This window comes from Pelodiscus sinensis, chromosome 24, assembly GCF_052426305.1.
Source record: "Pelodiscus sinensis isolate ZL-2025 chromosome 24, ASM5242630v1, whole genome shotgun sequence".
In the NCBI taxonomy this organism is placed as follows: Eukaryota; Metazoa; Chordata; order Testudines; family Trionychidae; genus Pelodiscus; species Pelodiscus sinensis.
The window spans coordinates 25,958,807-25,978,247 of record NC_143075.1 but is presented as its reverse complement, the minus strand read 5'-3'; the positions used below and the strand labels follow the sequence as shown (position 1 = coordinate 25,978,247).

The 19,441-nt window shown below is 51.8% G+C and overlaps 1 protein-coding gene across 10 annotated transcripts in view; it reads left to right on the top strand.

Moving 5' to 3' along the window:
* The first annotated feature begins 13,111 nt into the window (after positions 1–13,111).
* The window catches only part of KIF17 (kinesin family member 17), a 149,569-nt gene continuing 143,239 nt past the window's right edge, over positions 13,112–19,441 (top strand). For 4 of the 10 annotated variants that reach the window (XR_016347804.1, XM_075906578.2, XM_075906577.2 and 1 more), the window contains exon 1: positions 13,114–13,481. Coding sequence is in view for 8 of the 10 variants with exons in the window: in XM_075906578.2 (XP_075762693.2) it covers positions 13,251–13,481 (231 nt within the window). In the remaining 2 variants the exon portion in view is untranslated. The other 6 variants (XM_075906579.2, XM_075906581.2, XM_075906575.2 and 3 more) reach the window with 4 other exon arrangements.

The window sequence follows — 19,441 nt, the reverse complement described above, 5'->3', positions numbered from 1 at the left end:
GGCGAGAGTGATACTGATAAGACGGGAAACAACATGCACTAAGTTGTGCTGGTGATAGAGATGCAACCATGTTAGTCTGGTCTAGCTAAAACAAGAGACAGGACTATGCAGCACTTTAAAGACTAACAAGACAGTTTATTAGGTGATGAGCTTTCATGAGCCAGACCCACTTCCTCAGATCAATTTGTGGAAGAAAATTGGCATGACCAAAATGATACAGTCAAAAAAAGTGAACACATATAAAATTGACAAATCAAATTTTAGAACAGAGTGGGGTAAAGGGAAGGTTAGTATCTGTGAGGTAATGACAGTAGGGGTGATAATTGGGGAAGCTATCTTTGTAATGGGTGAGATAATTAGCATCTTTGTTGAGACCCATACATAAAGTGTGAAATTTAAGCATGAATAACAATTCTGAAGCTTCTCTTTGAAGTCTGGAGTTAAAATCTCTCTGAAGCAATATGCGTATTTTAAGGTCATTGAGAGAATGGTGAGTCTGGCTGAAATGGCAAGCAACAGCTTTCTCTCTGTGAGAGAGCCTGATGTCTGTTTTATGCGCATTGATTTTCTGGAGAAGTGTCTGAGAAGTTTGTCCAATGTACATGGCAGACGGACACTTTAGGCACATGATGGCATAAATTATATTTCTGGATGAACAGGAATATGTGTTCTGGATCTTGTAACTGGCATGGTTAGGTCCAATAATGGTGTCAGCAGAGTAAATATGTGGACAAAGCTGGCACCAGGGTTTGTTGCAAGTAATAGTTCCAGGGTTGGTATGAGTGTGGTATGTCCTTCCCCGATTATCACCCCTAGGGTGTGTCTAGACTACAGGGTTTTGTCGACAAGGCCCAACCCCTGGAGCACTCCACTGGATACTGGTGACAAACTAGACATTAAGCCATTGATCACTACTTGTTGAGCACAATGATTTAGCCAGCTTTCTTTCCATCTTCAATTCATCCAGGCCATACATCTTTAACTTGCTGGAAAGAATACTATGGAAGACCATATCAAAAGCTCTGCTAAAGTCAAGTCCACTGCTTTCCCCATATCCACAGAGCCTGTTATATCAACATAGAAGGCAGGTTGGTCAGGCATGACTTGCCCTTGGTTAATCTACTTTGACTGCCTCTGATCATCTTCCAAGTATCTTCTCCAAGTATTTCAAAATTGATTCCTTAAGGACGTGCTCCATCATTTTTCCAGGGACTGAGGTGAGGCTAACTGGTCTGTAGTTCCCCAGATCTTCCTCCTTTCCCTTTTTGAAGATGGGCACTACATTTGCCTTTTTCCAGTCATCTGGGACCTCTCCTGATCAAGAGTTTTCAAATATAATGGCCAACAGCTCTACAATCAGATCAGCCATCTCCCTCAGCACCCAGGGATGCATTAGATCTGGCCCCTTGATTTGTGTATGTCCAACTACTCCAAATAGTTTTCCAAACGTGTTCTTTCACTACTGAGGGCTGATCACATCCTCCACTTACTGTGTTGCCCATTCAGCAGTCTGGGAGCTGACCTTCTCTGTGAAGATCGAGGCAAAGAAAGCATTGAATACTTTAGCTTTTTTCACATCATCTGCCACTAGGTTACCTTCCCCCCATTCAATAAGGGTCTCACGCTTGTTGCTAACGTACCTGTAGAAACCCTTCTTGTTATCCATCATATTCCTTGCCAACTGCAATTCTAACTATACTTTGACCTTCCTGATCACACCCCTGCATTCTCAAGCAGTGTTTTCATACTTTTCCCTAGTCATCTGTCCAAGGTTCCACTTTTTGATAGCTTCCTTCATGTGTTTAAGATCAAAGATTTATCTGTTAAGCCAAGCTGGTTGCCTGCCATATGTGCTATTCTTTCTTCACATTGGGATGGTTTGTTCCTGTGCCCTCAATAAAGCTTCTGGAAAATACAGCCTGGATTCCTTTCCCTTTCATATTAGCCTCCCAGAGATACTGCCTATCAGTTCCCTGAGGGAGTCAGAATCTGCTTTTCTAAAATATTTATTCTGCTGCTCTCCTTTCTTTCTTTTGGTGGGATCCTAAACTCAACCACCTCATGGCCAGTGCTGCCTAGGTTGCCACCTACTTCTACTTCTCCTATCTGTGAGCAGCAGGACAAGCGGTTCATGACCCCTAGTTGGTTCCTCCTGCACTGTCACCAGGAAGTTATTTTATCAGCCACCGTTACTAACAACTGCTGGGGTTTCCTGAATGACTTTGTTCTATCAGTGATAAAAGTCAGAGATCTATGCACATCAAGAGAGGGGGCAGTAGTGTGCACTTTAGGATAAAAGCTTGGAGGAAGACGTCCTCCATCAAGTGGAAATGTGACACTACCTTTGGGAAGCAATCATGTTGTGGTCAGAGTTGCACCTTGTCCTTATAGGATCATGTATAAGAGGTTTCTGATTATAGGACCCTGCAGTGGGATGTAGTGGCCGCCCACTGACCTGAGGGGGAGAACCACCCTAACCACCCACCTGACTGGAAACCAAGAGGCGGGGTCAGGAATATAAAAGGATTGCCAGAGAGGCCAGTGAGGCCCCAGTGACCGAAGGAGCCAGAAGCCTCCCCTGTGCAGCCAAAGGAGGAGCTGGACCCAGGGGAAGCTGAGGACTGGCCTGGGCTGCCAGGCCCACAACTAAGTGACTGCTTCCCAGGCCAGAGGATCCCAAGCAATGGAGCCCTGAGGACTTGCACTGGACCCAGGTACAGTGCGAGGGGGAGTGTGGAAAGAGCCCATGGAAAGCCGACCACTGTTTGGCTGGGCCAGAGCCCTGGGCTGGGAGGGGCCAGAGCCTGTTCGGCTGGACCAGGGCCCTGGGCTGGGACGCAGTGGAGTGGGTGGACATGCGTCCCTCCTGTCACCCCACTCTTGAGTGGCAGTCTCCCCCTTTGGCTGTTCCAGAACCGCAGCCCACATCTACCAGAGCCCCGCCTGAGCAAGGGGATCTGGCTGGGTGCTCCTATTTGAACTATTTGCCTGTCACCCCATCCTGAACCAAGGCCGGGCTCTGAACTGTTTATTGGCCTGCTGACAGCTATCTGAGACTGTGCACTGCCCCAGTGCTGAAGAGCCACCACTAATTCCCCCAGAAGACTACACCAGGTGTAGTGGGGTGGAATGGCCACCCACTCACTTCAAGGGGGAGGAGCCCTTCCCTGAGCGCTACAGGGCTACACATGGTGGAGAATGTGGGCATGACCCACCCCCTGATGAAAAGGGGTCAGCTGCCACCTGATAGAAAAAAGAAGAAAGAGAGAGAGGGAGATATGGAGCTCAATTTTTTTTTTTTAAATACCGGACAGCAGTCAGCAGCAGCAACAGCAGCAATTGATACAGCAGCTGGGTGCACAACAGGAGTACCAACAGCTGTTCATACGGGTGATGGGCACTCAGCAGCAGCAGTTCCTCCAAAGACTGGCCACCCAACAATTGTTCCAGCTACAGGACTTCCAGCAGCTGGCCACCCTGGGGTCCTGACCCAACAATCACCTGGGCTGCGGGAGACTCCCTGGTACCAGCTCCAAAATGGGACTGGATCATAACCCCAAACTCTTTTTGGAGATGTTTGAGTGGGTTGCGGTGGTGGCAGGATGGCCACTGGGCAATGGGTCATCTCCTGTCACCCTACTTATCTGGGCCCACCTAGACAGCCTATTGAAGACTCACTGTGATGGGATGAAGCAACCCCACACTGGCTGGGGGTACCGGGAGCCCAAGGGGGAGGGGAAGCCTGGCAGAGACCTCGCCAGGGAGGCAGCTGGGGGGATAATCCAGACCCCGTTTGGAAGACCGGCTGGGGCCGAGTGAGGTACCGGTGCGGTGGGAACGGAACACGCTGACAAGGTAGACACTGGGTAGTGATGTCACCCACCGGCTTGGTGGTTGACATCATGAACGCCCAGCAAGGCGGACGCCGGGTGGTGATGTCACCTGCCAGCTTGGCAGGTGACATCATAAGAGCTCTGACGTGGCCAGGAAGCGGGGGAGCCCGGTGTGCGCCAGAAATGGGATGGGCCGTGATGTGTAGGCAGAGTGCAACCTTTCCTTTTGAAATTAAAAGGGCATCCTCCACCCTAGGAGGGAGTGGAAGGAAGGACCCAGATGTGGAGATAGAAAGTGGCCCAGGGCGGGGTCATGGAGCCTGCAAACTGACGTGTTTAGGGGTGACTCTCCTGTCAGCCAGGCCAGGGAGAAGTCATCCCTGTCTTAGGGCCCTGGGCTGGGACCCGGGAGAGTGGGCGGGCCTGGGTCCCCCTACCCCACCGTCCACGGTCAAGTGTCAATTGTGGGGAAGTGACATTGAGAGTGAAATTGACTTTTCAGTACAGATGGTGCCTGGTGTGTAAAAGGGTGATGGTGGTGGTGGGGATCCACAATAAAACGGGCCAACAAGCAGACTCCAAGGTGGTTCTTCTACACTCCCTATGGAGGAGGCCCAAGATTATGGGTTTGCGAAGGCTGCGATCCTGGATGCCTTAGATATCACAGCAAATACCTTCCGCCACCGGCTCTGGAGTACCAGTTATCCAACCAGCTCAGGAAATTAAGAGTCTCTCCTGGTGGTGGCTGTACCCAGAACAGAGCTCCATCACCGAAACTATTGAGCAGATTGCCCTGGAGCAGTTCATTCAGGTTCTCCCAATGTGGGTCCTTTGGCATTGCCTGGTGATGCTCCATGCCACTGTCACCTTCATAGAGGACTATCTGGCAGCCGATGGGCCCAGTGGGTTAGAGAGTCATGCCCCCCTCCCCTGAGCAGACCTGCAACCTCCACACCCTCTCAGAGGCCTTGGGAAAAAACTGACCGTCGTTTGACACCTCAAGGTCTGGGGTCCAAATCCCAGAGGGGGCATCTGACCAGCACCCAGGGATAGGGGATTCTGGAGATGCCCCCCCCCCCCCCGGAAGTGGAGAGGGATGGCAGAACCAACCTGTGAATGGGCACTCCTGACCGGCCCACTCGGAGCTTGGTCCCTGCTTCTGCAGCCACTTGGGACACTGGCAGTGAGATTGTCCTGATATGGACTGTAACTTTGGAGGGGTGTGCACCATGGAATCTTGGGCCTGCACACCAGGCCTGCCCAAGCTGACAGTACTGATGAAACTGGGGCCATGGGAAGTGGTCACCCTTTTAAATTCTGGCTGTGGACAAACCTTTGTCCCTGAGGGTATGTCTACACTACCCTCCTAGTTCGACCTAGGAGGGTAGTGTAGACATACCCTGAGGATGTTATCCCCTGGCCAATGGTGACCAATGGAGAGCTCAGACTCCAGTATATTCATGGCGACGTAAAGGCATATTCCTGGACCTGAGTGGCCCTGACCATAAACGGGATAACCAAAGAAATAGTGGAAGGGGTGGGCCCTACCCTGTCATCCTTGGCTGAGACTGGCCTGGGGTTGCAGACCTCCTCCATGGAACCAGTCTTGGGACCCCCGTCATGCAGGACACTCTGAAGGGAAGTTGGGGAAGCAGTAGCCAGCCTGCAGTTCGTGGCTGGAAGCTCACTGCCGAAGGTGAAGCAGAAAAGGAGGGAACAGAAGGACCGGAGGAGTCGAGCCAGCCTGGTTGCTCCCCTGGGGAAGACTTAGGGACCGCCTGCCTGGCGGACTTCCCCCAAGATCAGCAGGAGAATGTCTTTGCGATTTTCCTATGACCGAGTGGCCTGTGTCAATGTGGCTGTCACCAATCCCCAGGCAGCCGAGCAGTGGCCCTATTTTGAGATGATGTCAGATCGCCTTTATCGTGTGAACTGGGACCCACAGACACAAGAAGTCTGGTCCCAGCTTGTGATCCCTCGCTGCTACTGGAAAGCCGTTATGAGACTCGCCCATGACATCCCTGCTGCCAGCCACGTGGGCCAAGACAAGACCCTGGCATGGGTCCTATCACGATTCTTCTGGCCTGGAGTTTACCAAGAGGTGAAGGACTATTGCACTCCTGCCCTGAGTGCCAATTAGCGGCAGATGCCAGAGTTCCGCAGGCCTCTCTGGTACCTATACCAGTGGTCAGTACTCCATTCAAACGGATTGCCCTGGACCTGGTTGGCCCACTCCAGAGGAGCAAAGCGGGGTTCATATACATCCTGGTCCTCGTGGACTAGGCCAGCGGCTTCCTGGAGGCTAGCCTGCTGCAGAACACCATGGCCCGTACCATCGCCTCAGAATGGGCCTTCCCCAGGAGCTGCTCACAGACCTAGGAACTACTTTTACCTCCCACAGGTTTGTGCACTCCTGGGCATTCAGAAGCTCCAAACCTCGGAGTACCATCCGCAGACTGATGACTTCGTGGAGCATTTTGATTGAACACTAAAGAGGATGTTGAGGAAGTTTCCCCCAGCTGAACTGCAACAGTGGGACCAGATGCTCCCCCCCGGCCTTTTGTTAGCCATCCGGGAGGTGCCCCAATCATTGACCCAGTTCTCCCCATTTGAGCTCCTCTATGGTCGCCAGCCTCGGTGGGTGTTGGACTTAATGCGGAAGACCTGAAAGAAGACACCGTCAGCCTCCCAGGGACTTCTCCACTATGTTTTACAGTTGCAGAAGTGACTGGATTGGGCCGGGATGCTAGCCTGAGAGAACCTCCAGGTGGCTCAGGCTAACCAAGAATGGTATTATAACCAGGGAACCTAGGAGAGGATTTTTGAGCCGGGAGACTAGGTATTAGTTCTTCTCTCTTCCCAAACCCACTGGAACCCACTCTGGGGCCCCAGGTGCTGGACCCAATGAGAGAAGAAAAAACACAGCTGGGAGATTTGCTGATCAAGGGTCAGCAAAAGCAGGCACATTGACTGTTGAAGGCCTTTCGGAAAACACGCTCCCCAGACAGACCATGGCGGTAACACACAATTCAGATAACCCTCAGCCAGGTCATAGAATCATAGAACCAAAGAGCTGGAAGGGACCTTAGAAGGCCATCAAGTCCAGACCCTGCCTAAGGCAGGACCAATCCCAATTAAATCAACCCAGCCAGGGCTTTGTCAAGCCGAGACTTAAACACCTCTAGGGATGGAGACTCCACTACTTCCCTAGGTAACCCATTCCAGTGCTTCCCCACCCTCCTAGGGAAATAGTTTTTCCTAATATCCAACCTGGACCTCTCCCACCACAACTTGAGACCATTGCTCCTTGTTCTGCCCTCTGTCGCCACTGAGAACAGCTTCTCTCCATCCTCTTTGGAACCTCCCTTCAGGAAGTTGAAGGCTGCTATCAAATCCCCCCTCACTCTTCTCTTCTGCAGACTAAATAGACCCAAGTCCCTCAGCCTTTCCTCGTAGGTCATATGCTCCAGCCCCCTCTGCTGGACCCTCTCCAGTGCATCCACATCCTTCCTGTAACTGGGGGCCCAGAACTGGACACAATACTCCAGATGTGGCCTCACCAGAGTGGAATAAGAGGAATAATGACATCTCTGGATCATTGACTGGCAATGCTCCTCTTAATGCAACCTAATATGACATTAGCCTTCTTGGCTACAAGGGCACACTGTTGACTCATGTCCAGCTTCTCATCCACTGTAATCCCCAGGTCCTTTTCTACAGAACTGCTCCTTAGCCAGTTGGTCCCCAGCCTGTAACAATACTTGGGATTCTTCTGTCCCAAGTGCAGGACTCTACACTTGTCCTTGTTGAACCTCAGATTTTTTGTGGTCCAATCCTCCAATTTGTCTAAGTCACCCTGGACTCTATCCCTGCCTTCCAGAGTATCTACCTCTCCCCCTAGCTACGGGGAACAGTAGAAAAAGAGTTCCAGGCAACGCTAAACTTGGGGTAATAGAGCCGTCAAAAAGTGAATGGCAAAGTCATTACTTGTACTGAAGCCCAATGGAAGTGTACGATTCTGTATAGGTTTTAGAAAAATAAATGACATATCCAAGTTTTGACGATGCCCTGAACTGAAGAACTCCTAGATTGCCTGGGAATGGCCAATTACTCTAGATTTGACAAAGGCATATTGGCAAATCCCCCTAGACCCAGAGTCCTTGGAGAAAACAGCCTTCACCACACTGTCCAGACTATTCCACTTCGTCCGGATGCCCTTTGGCCTCCACAGGGCCTGGCGACCTTCCAGTGCATGAACGGTCTCCTAAGCACTCATACAGAATATGCCGCCACCTACCTGGATGACGACATCATTTACAGTCACATCTGGGAAGAACATCTCCTCCAGGTGGCAGCGGTGCTTCAAACGCTCTGGCCCTAACCACCCACCTGACTGGAAACCAGGAGGCAGGGTCAGGAATATAAAAGGACTGCCAAAGAGGCCCCAGTGACTGAAGGAGCCAGAAGCCTCCCCTGTGCAGCCAAAGGAGAAGCTGGACCTAGGGGAAGCTGAGGACTGGCATGGGCTGCCAGGCCCACAACTAAGGGTATGTCTACACTACAAAGTTAATTCGAACTAACAGATGTTAGTTCAAATTAACTTTGATAGGCGCTACACTAGCGCCCCGTTAGTTCGAACTTAATTCGAACTAGCGGAGCGCTTAGTTCGAACTAGGTAAACCTCATTCCACGAGGACTGAGCCTAGTTTGAACTTACTAGTTCGAATTAAGGGGTGTGTAGCCCCTTAATTCGAACTAGTGGGAGGCTAGCCCTCCCCAGCTTTCCCTGGTGGCCACTCTGGCCAACACCAGGGAAACTCTATTGCCCCCCTCCCTGCCCAGGACCCCTTAAAGGGGCACGGGCTGGCTACGGTGCCCGTGCCAGGTGCAAGCCTGCCAGCACCCAGCCAGCAGACCCTGCACCTGGCACGGCTTGAGCCAGCCACCCGATGCCCCCCAGCCCTCCCCCCTCTTCCCGGGACCAGGCTGGCGGCTCCCGGGAGCTTGCCCAGGACTGCAAGAGGCGGGCACCCGCCTGGTCCAGTGCAGACATCGTGGACCTCGTCCACGACCTCCGCACTAGGCACAGGAAAGCGGCCGACTAGGGCAGGAGAGCTGCCAGCCTGGCCACCCAGGAGCAGGTTTGCATGAAAATCAAGTTGGTCCACTGAGACCCCCGACCCTGAGCCCTGAGCTTACAATGGCCGTACTGGGTCAGATCAAAGGTCCATCTAGCCCAGTAGCCTGTCTGCCAACAGCAGCCAACCCTAGGGACCCTGGAGGGGATGGACCAAAGACAGTGACCAAGCCAATTGTCTCGTGCCATCCCTCTCCAGCCTTCCACAAACTTTGGGCAGGGACACCACTCCTATCCCCTGGCTAATACCACTCCATGGACCCAACCTCCATGACTTGATCTCACTTCTCTTTAAACTCTGTTCTAGTTCTAGCCTTCACAGCCTCCTGCAGCAAGGAGTTCCACAGGTTGACTATTTGCTTTGTGAAGAAGAACTTTCTGTTATTAGTTTGAAGCCTGCTACCCATTCCTTTCCTTTGGTGTCCTCTAGTCCTTCTATTATGGGAACTAATGAAGAACTTTTCTGTATGCACCCTCTCCACCCCACTCATTCTTTTATAGACCTCTATCATATCCCACCTCCATCTCCTCTTTTCTAAGCTGAAAAATCCCAGTCTCTTTAGCCTCTCTTCATATGGGACCTGTTCCAAACCCCTCATCATTGTAGTTGCCCTCCCCTCTCCCATCCTGGGCTGGGACGCAGTGGAGTGGGTGGACCTGCGTCCCTCCTGCCACTCAAGAATGGGGTGGCAGTCTCCCCCTTCGGCTGTTCCAGACCCGCAGCCCACATTTACCAGAGCCCCACCTGAGCAAGGGGATCTGGCTGGGTGCTCCTATTTGAATTATTTGCCTGTTGCCCCATCCTGAACCAAGTCCAGGCTCTGAACTGTTTACTGGCCTGCTGACAGCTATCTGAGACTGTGCACTGCCCCAGCACTGAAGAGCCACCACTAATTCCCCAAAAAGACTTCACCAAGTGTAGTGGGGTGTAGTGGCCCCAAGTCCTACAGGGCGACAGACCCTAAGATTGGACACTCTCCTGGTAGAAGTTATTGCTAGTAGAAGCTATCTTGTAGAGAAGATAGATCAGGAAGCACATGGTCAGTGGTTCAAAAGGTAATCCCATGAGTCTGGAAAGGAGAACATTGAGGTTCTAGAGAGATGAGTTGGTTTGACAGATTCTATCCTCAGGTTTGCCAGACCTAATTTTTTCTCCTTGTTTCCCAGGCTTCTTGCATTTGTGTACAGACACCTTAGATGACTAGCTGATCACCCTACTTTCTCCGTAGTGATCAGGGGTACTCCTATGTTGCACCTTCCTCCTTGTATTTCTTCCCAATATCCCACTTCCCCCAGGGCTTAGGTCACCGTCCCCTGACAAACATAGTTTAAAGCCCTCCTCCCTAGGTTTGCAAACCTGCCTGTGAAGATGCTCTTCCCTCTCTTCATTAGCTGGATGCCATTTCTTCCTAGCAATCCTTGTGCCTGGAACAGCATCCCATGGTCAAAGAATCCAAAGCCTTCTCTCCGACACAACCAGTACAAGTTCCAAAAGTTGACGATCCCAACCTGGACTTTTTCCTTCAACAGGGAGGATGGACGAGAACACCACTTGTGCTCTGAATTCTTGGATCCTTCTTCCCAGCGCTACATAATTTGCAGTGACCTGCTAACGGTCATTCTTGGCAATATCATTAGTTCCTATATTGAGAAGTAGGAAGGGGTAGTGGTCCAAAGGTTTGATTAGTGTCAGAAGTCTCTCGGTCACATCCTGAATTCTAGCTCTAGGTACGCAGAACCCTTCAAGGTTCCCAGTCTGGACAGCAGATGGATGACTCGGTCCCTCTTAGGAGGGAGTCCGCAAGCACCCCCACCACCCATCTCCTTCTCTTGGGAGTGGGGGTTGTGGAACCCCCATCCCTATGACTATGAATCCCATGCCTTCTGATCGTTGGAGTCTCCGTCAGATCCCTTCTTTCAGAGGCCTCTGCCAAAGTGTTTTCCACCATAGTAGCTGTGCAGAGAGCTTGAAAGCAGTTGCTTACCTCTATTGGGATTGGGAATACCTGAGTTCTCTTTCTTCTCTTGGAGGTTACATGCTGTCAGTTTTCTTCCCCATTCTATACTGCCTTCTCTGGTTCTTTAGCATGCTGTGCCTGCTGCCTACTATCATCTTCTCTGATGGAACATAGCAGTTGGTATTTGGGCTTTTAGTCCTTTATCCTTCTCTTCCAATATGGAGACCAGCTTGCACTTAGTACAGATGAAATCACTTCTGTCTTCTGCAAGGAAGACAAAGGTGGCACAACAGCTGATCTTTCACTATCCATTTTGTCTTCGTTCTGAGAGACTCCTCAGCAAGGTTCCCTGAAAGCTGTGTGCCCGCACAGCTGTGCAGACCTTTTCTGAGCCCCGCACAGAGGGTTCAGAGCTCCCTACACAGGCAGGGAGCTCAGCTGATTGACTGGGGAAGGGGGTGAGTGGGGCCCTTTCTCTCTGGATGTGGAGAACAAGCAGAAGCTGCTACTGCCGCTACCACTGCCTGTGATACTGACCCCAGCCTCTTCTCCGGACTTTTCCCCTCTTCACCGTCCTGGGGGTTTGTACTCACTGGGGTGAGAGAGTTCTCCAATCAGGGAGGCAGGAAGTACTTGGGGAATCATGTGACCCAGATCATGCTGAAACTGCCACCTGAAGGGGAGAAGGGATGGGTACTTAATTGCCTGCCACTGGGAAAAGCTGAGTAAGTTACAGGTGCTGTCAGATTGGGTCAACTTCTCTACTTTACTCCCAAATCCTCCCCTGCCCTGTGAACTGCTAGCAGGAAAGCAGCATTACTTCTCCCCCGTTCAAAACCAGACACTTGGCAACCGTAATCACCATATACAGCATCCACTGTGAAAGGAATGCTAAAGGAGTAACACTGTTGAATGAGATTAGTTTTGCCCTGTGCAGAGATCCCTTGCCTAGGCCATGGCTTAAGCCTTTTCTCTCTTGCCTGCTGCTTGGAGTTGTTTCTTCCCTTAGGGGTCTGGGTCCTGGATTATTTTTCTTGGCATTTTGCATCTCTAGCCAAGGAGGACCCCTTCTAGTACAAAGGTGCTGTCTCTTGGGAAATGTTTATTCCCAAGGGATAACATCATCACAATCCCCAAATACAAGAATGGGGAGGTCTATTAGGCATAAGGAATAAAGGATAGATGCTAAGGAAAGAATAGAAGAAATTATAACAAATATAAAGCATATCTTTAAAGCTCCCCAACTCTCTCCCAGCCCCTGCCAAGGCAGAATGGGAATGATCAGTTCTGTGTGGCTGATGCTGTACTGCATTTGTTGGCTACCATAAAACTTACAGGCAAAATAAACCTGAGGGCTTCACCCTTAAAGGGTAAGAGAGTACTGAGCAGTGTTCCCGCTAAGCAGAGTTTAATCAGCCCTACCCAGTTAGAGGTTCAGGGCTCCTGCACTGAGCTGACTGACTGGGTGGGGCTGATTAATCACCTGTGAAGCTCTGCTGCCCCCAGATTAGAGGGAACACTGGTACTGAAGTCTCCCTGCTCTGGAGTCGAGTGGATAATTCAGCTGACTCTACATTACCATTCTACAGCCATACTGGTGCAGCTATAACACTAGAAAAAGTGCAATAGCAGCCAGAGGCTCCAGTCAGAGCTGGTGCCATGTTACCCAGGTTAACTTTTCCTAGAGATGGTGCCATCACAACAGGAGTGTGGTTAAAACTAGCCCTGCCTGTATGACAGCTTGCCCTGGCAGGATCGTTGCTGATGCAGAGTGGCATTGGCAGGCTGCCTGCTGGAGTGGTGGTGGCTGCTCCCACCGGGGCAGGAGGGAGGTGGCACTGAGCTGTGCCTGCAACTTTTTAATCAGAGCTGTGGCCGCCCAGTCTCGCCCCCCCTTTCCCAAGCAGCCTAGACAGGCCAGACTTCAGCCACTCGCCCAAGGGTGCTGCACCCTGCTCTGCCTCTCCACATGCAGCACCTGTTCATTGCACTGCAAGATGGGCCATTCTCTTAGGCCCCAGAGAGCCCAGGCGAGGGCTCCCTTCAGTCTGGCCAGCAGCTCTATTTCGGCAGAGAACGGGGATGGGAATTGGGTGACATTCCCTCGGGCTGCCTCTTGGGGAAGGGGAAGCCTTTCGGCAGACACTGCGAAGTGGAGTTGCGCGGCGCTCCCCGGGGCCCTTGGAAACGGCGAACGCCGCGGTGGGGCGGAGCTTCAGGCTCGACCCGCCTCGAGGCAGCCCTGCCCCCACCCGACCTGGGGCGGGAAAGGCCCCGCGCGCGGCCATCGCCTCAGGCAGCCCCGCCGCCCCCGGCCGCGCCATGGCCTCGGAGGCGGTGCGGGTCGTGGTGCGCTGCCGGCCCCCGAGCGAGCGCGAGAAGGCGCTGGGCTGCCGGGCCGTGGTCAGCACGGACAGCGCCCGGGGCCAGTGCTGCATCCACAACCCGGGCGCCGCGGGGCAGCCCCCGAAGCAGTTCACCTTCGACGGGGCGTACGGCGGGGGCCACAGCACCGAGCAGATCTACAACGACATCGCCTACCCGCTGGTGGAGGTGAGTGCGGCCGGCGCGGGGTAGCCCTGGGCGGGCTACAGGCGGGGCTGGGCTGCAAGGGGAGCCAGGTTGAGAACCAGTGAGTTACAAGACCCAGAACACATGTTCCTGCGCCTCCAGAAATATAATCTATGCTCTCGTGTGCCGGAAGTGTCCGTCTGCTGTGTGCATTGGACAGACGCCTCAGACACTTCGCCAAAGGATCAATGCCACAAAACAGACATCAGACAGGATCACAAAGAGAAAACAGTTTCTTGCCATTTCAACCAGAAAGGACACTGTCTGAATGACCTGCTAACCTGCATCCTGCTACAAAGACCTTTTACATCTGCCCTTGAAAGGGAATCCTCTGAACTGTCATTCCTGTTAAAATTCGACACTCTCCGGGAAGGAATGAACAAACACTCCAACTATCTTACCCATTACCAGGATAGCTTCCCCAATTATCACCTCTAATACCATTAGCTCACAGACATCCCACTCTCCCCACCTCTAATATCATCAATTCACAGACACTTACCTTCCTTCCTCTCCCCCCCCCCCTGCATCCCCCTCCTGTTCTGAAATGTGATTTGTCCTTTTCATATGTGTTCATTTTTTAAATTGTATCCTTTGGTATATATGGTTGTGACTATTTTCTTCCACTATTTGATCTGAGGAAGTGGGTCTGGCCCAGGAAAGCTCATCACCTAATAAACCATCTTGTTAGTCTTTAAAGTGCTACATTGTCCTGCATTTTGCTTCAGCTACCCCAGACTAACACGGCTACATTTCTATCACTATTAACCAAAACATACATTCGATCAGATAGGTAGCAGATGGGCGGAGGAGAAGTGATTTGATTGGTCTAGCAGCAGAAGTAAGATATGCGCGTAAGCCAATAAACTAAAGTTACCCAGTATCTCCACCCATCACCAATTAAACATGTTCTCGCTAATACAGTTAGTTATTCCTAACCAGCTAAATGAGCCACCATAAACAGGATGGCAGCCCCCAAAATGGACATGTTGCTGTTAGCTTATTAGCTGAAATTGTGATGTCTACTGTGAGATGACTCCACCCTTGTGTTGGCACAGTCCTAGGGATCCAAGCTGAAATCACAGGAGACAGTAAGAAAAATGGAGTAAGGCCCCTCTGGAATGTAGTTGCCAGGGGAACCAGGGTCACGGTAACTGCCTGCCTGTATGCTTCCCAGGCCTAGCCTAATAATTTCGGATTTGAGTTGTCAGTTCTCAGCAAGATACCATGGACTGCCTCAGTTTACCCTCATAGGTTTGAAGGCTAGAAAGGACCATTGGAATCATATCCAACATGCTAGTCATGTGGCTGTTTGGCTGGTCGAGTGTGACTAGTCCACTATAGAACTAGTTGGACACCTTGGATCTAGTCTGACTTCGTATTTAACATAGGCCATGAAATGTCCCCAAAATAATTCCTCTGGAAGATTAAAAAAAAAAAAATCAATATTTTGATTTTACAAATTGAAAATTGTGACCCTTGATTAATTGTTTGATGGTTATTTATTCTCAGTGTGAATAAATTAACCCTTATTTCCATCTGAATTTGTTCAGCTTCAACTTCCAGTCAGGGATTGTGTTATATCTTTCTCAACTTGACTGAATAGTCCAACTGCTATATATTTGAGAGAGTTTGTCTCTCTGTGCGTGACTCTGTTCAAGAACTCCTAAACCAGGGGTGGGGAATAACTTTTGATGGTAAGAAATTGGTAAGTGGACAAAGGCCGTATTCTTCCATGATATTAGTGGAAGTGCAGGGTCTGGTATGGAGGAAGATCGGAATGGGGGATTGGGATGCAGAGAGAGTGCAGCATTTGGGAGGGAGTCTGTAGTGCAGGAGAAGATTCTGATCTGGAAGAGGAGTGTAGGAGGCATTTAGGTTCTTGGAGGGGGTCGTGACCTGATGCGGGGGACGGAGGAGTGCAAGGGCTTGGGCTGTAACGTAGGGCAGGAGGGAGTTGTAACCTGAGGCAGGATTGGGGGTAAAGAGGATTTGGGTTGTGAGAGGGGCAGAGAGTTGGGGAAGGGTGTGAGTGGAGTGCTATGTGCAGGCTCTTGCCAAGAGGTGCCGTTACTTATGCAGCTCCCAACCAGCAGCCCAGCAGGTCCCTCAGACAGGCTCCTTGCCTACCATGCCATAACATGTTGCTCAAAGTGGCTGGCTCTGTGTGTTCGCTGCCCTTTGGGGCAGCAGGAGGGGCGGGGCAGGAGGGAGGAGGCTCTATATACTGCCTGAACTGCAAGCATGGCCCAGGAAGCTCCCATTAGCCATTCTCTGGCCAATGGGAGCTGTGAGTTTGTGTTGGGGGCAAGGACAGTGTGCAAAGTCTCGCACAAGGACATGTTACACACAGAGAACACATGGCCTCTGCAGCTGACCGCTTTGAGTGGTGTGGGGGCAGGACAGGTAGGAAGCCTGCCTGAGGCTCCTGCTGGGCCATGGGCCTCATCCAGTGGCTTGGCAGGCCACATCTGGATATTTTGCCAGCCTACCCCTGTCCTAAACGGTAAGAGCTAGGGCCATCAAATTCAGTATGCAGCTTCCTCTTATACCTTAAATCAAAGTAAGGTGTTTGGTTGTGCTAGTAAAATGGGATGTACCCGGAATAGGATTGCTTTTCATAAAACCATACATAGAGAGACAAAATCACCAGGCTGGGTGAAAAGGACTGGCTGGGGGCATACCCCACCTCCCTGTCCGGAACAGCCCCTACCACAAGCCTCCCAGCCCCAAGTACATTTTAGGGAGGGTGGAGTGCATTGAAGCTCTCCCCCAAATTCATACAGGAATGTTGCTGGCTGTTTCCCCTTCCTCAGAGAGCTGGGGGAAAGTACAGTTTGCTGCATTCCTCACTTTGTCTAGGGAGCCTAGAGGACAGGTGAACCCAAATAGGTTATAACCAGTACTTTTAACATTCCAGCTGTGGGAATCATCCCTCCAGATTTCAGTAAAACCAATTAGACTGAATTTATGCTCATGAACAAGTTTTTCCTATTCTTCTTCTTTATTACCTAAGGATCCTGGCATTAGTGTATTGGCAACTCAAGAATTTCTTTCATAGAATCATAGAGCTGGAAGAGACCTCAGGAGGTCATCAAGTCCAGCCCTCTGCCCAAGGTAGGACCAATCCCAATTAAATCAACCCAGCCACAGGGCTTTGTCAAGCTCTTTCTTTTTTCATATCCTTGACTAGTTTCGTACTCAGCATCTTGATTCTGTACTAAATGAATGCTCATATTTTCCATCTTTTACCCTCCCCTTTTGTTATCAGTTTAACACCCTTTGGATTACTCTAGCCAACTTGTCCCATGAGATTGGATGGCCTCCACCTCAGTAGAAGGGGAAACCTATAAAGCGCCAATCTCGCCACAGAATGTGAACAAATATTCTACTAAATCAAAAGCCTCTAGCTCACATCACTAAAGGTATGTATACGCTACAGCTCTATTTTGAATTAACTTATTCGAATTAGTTAATTTGAAATAAGCTAATTCGAAATAACGCATCTAGACCCAAAAACTAATTTGAAATAGCGTTTTGCTCATTTGAAATAGCGCGTCCACACTGATTGGACGCTGGATCGCATTTAAGGGCAGCTGAAACCAGTTCTAGCAGGGCATCAGGTCAGTAGTTGCTTTGTGTGGCTGCTGTCTGAGGCTATCTGAAGCTTGTGCTTAAAGGGATCCCCTCTGGACAGCCGGTTCTCAACTTCCCCGCTTGCTTGCCTACATTGCCAAGGGACAGCAAAGCGTTTTCCTCTCCGCTTGCTTCGGTCGCTCTCGTTTGGGACACCGCAGCACTCATTACCATGGAGCCAGAGATGCCTCTGGGCACTCTGGTGCTCATGCCAAATGTCTTGCTGCAAGCCTCGTGTCGAAGCAAAAACACGCTCCTCTCTGTTTAGGCGGCTAACAACTGATTTCCTTTATTGATCAGTAAAGCAAAGTGAGCCAAACGTGGTCCCAGCAAAGTCGGGCCCAGTAAAGCTGCTTAATACAATCAATCCTAGTATCTTTATACCCTTAACCAAACAGTCTGACGTCAGACTGAAATCCTCAATTAAATTTGGAAAAACAAAGCCTTATCAACAACCTCTCCTCTCTGAACCAGCCCAATTAACACATTCCAATAGCCCATCCTGTCTTGGCCTGGCGCATGGGGTGATAGAAAGTTCACTCTGGCTTACATGCAAAGACAAAAAGCTGAAATGGTTTCTGTTATACAAGATGGCTTCTAGCTAAACATAAAATAGCTTCTACACTCGCATCAACTGCTGGAGGCTTCCTGGCACCTTCTGCTGCAGGCCAGCCCCCTAGCCCTCCTCCTGCCCCCCCCCCGGGGACCCTGGAGGAGCGGCTCCCGGATGCCAGCGTGCCCCACCGCATCTGGCATCTCGACACTAGCTGCAACTGGTGGGACCGCATCTTTCTGGAGCACCGGGGAGACCCACAATGGACCCAGAACTTCAGGATGAAGGAGGACACCTTCCTGGAGCTCTGCGAGTGGCTCGCCCCTGCTCTGCGGAGACGGGACACATGCATGAGGCCCACCATTCCCCTCCACAAGCGGGCAGCCATTGCCCTTTGGAAGCTTTCGGGAACCTGGATCTATCGGGAACCAGTTTGGCGTGGGGAGATCCATCGTTGGAACGGTGCTCATGCAGGTACGGCACTCACTGGCCAACTGGGCCAGGAGGGGGGGCTGCAAGGAGGACATGGGCTGCCCCAGGGAAAATGGTGGGGGAGGTGGTGTAAGTGTCTTCCCCCGGGAGGGTTCGGTATGTCCCGGGCCACAGTGGCCAGTATTGCAGCGGAAGTTGCTCCTGGGGCAGTGGCGGGGAACAAACACTCCCGGGCACCCCAGTGACCCTTGGTTTTGTGTGTCTCTCTGCAGGTGGTGAAGGCCATCAACAGGGTGCTGCTCCGCAGAGTCGTCCGCCTCACTGACCTGGACGCAGTCATCCAGAGGTTCAGCAGCCTGGGCTTCCCCAACTGCGGAGGGGCAATTGACGGGACGCACATCCCCATCCGTGCCCCGGACCACCAGGCCTCCCTCTTCATCAACAGAAAGGGGTACTTCTCGGTGATCCTGCAGGCCGTGTCTGACCACTGGGGCCAGTTCACGGACATCAATGTGGGCTGGTCCGGCAAAGCACACGACGCACAGGTGTACCGCAACTCCTCTGTGTGCCAGAGGCTGCACGCCGGGACTTCCTTGACCGCCACATCAGGGTCGGGGACGTGGACATTCCAGTGTGCCTGCTGGGAGATGTGGCCTACCCCCTAAAGCCCTGGATGATGAAGCCCTACACGGGACACCTGAACCCCTCCCGGCAGGCCGCCAATGCCAGGCTCAGCATGGCCCGCATCGTGGTCGAGGGGGCCTTTGGCCGACTGAAAGCACGATTTAGGCGCCTCCTCACCCGCCTTGAACTCTCCCAGCACAATATTCCGCACGTGGTGGCAGCATGCTGCGTGCTCCACAATTTATGTGAGAGGAAGGGGAAGGTTTTCCTGCCAGCCTGGATGGCAGAGGCTGCCCGCCTGGCTGGCGAGTACGCACAGCCCTGCACAGCTGCCAGCCGGGAGGCCCTTCGCAGGGCTGGCCACATCCGGGAAGCCCTGTGGGAGAGCTTCCAGGCGGAGGAGGACTGAAGTCCCCCTGGTATGCCCCACTGGGGCCTTGTGCCTTACATTCCACCCCCACCTCCTTCCCCTTCCTAACTCCCCTTCCTGATTACAATAAAAACACCTGTGTTGCCACAAAAAAACTCTTTATTTAACATAACTGGAGTGGGGTGAGGGGGGAAATGAGGGCGGGACAAGGGAGGGGGGAAACCTGGGAGGAGGGAGCTGGAAGAGGGAGGTGAGGGGAGGAAGGGTGAGGGGAAGCTCAGGGTTGGGGGGTCTTTCCGGCTCTCCCGTCTCGCAGCACTGCGGGCG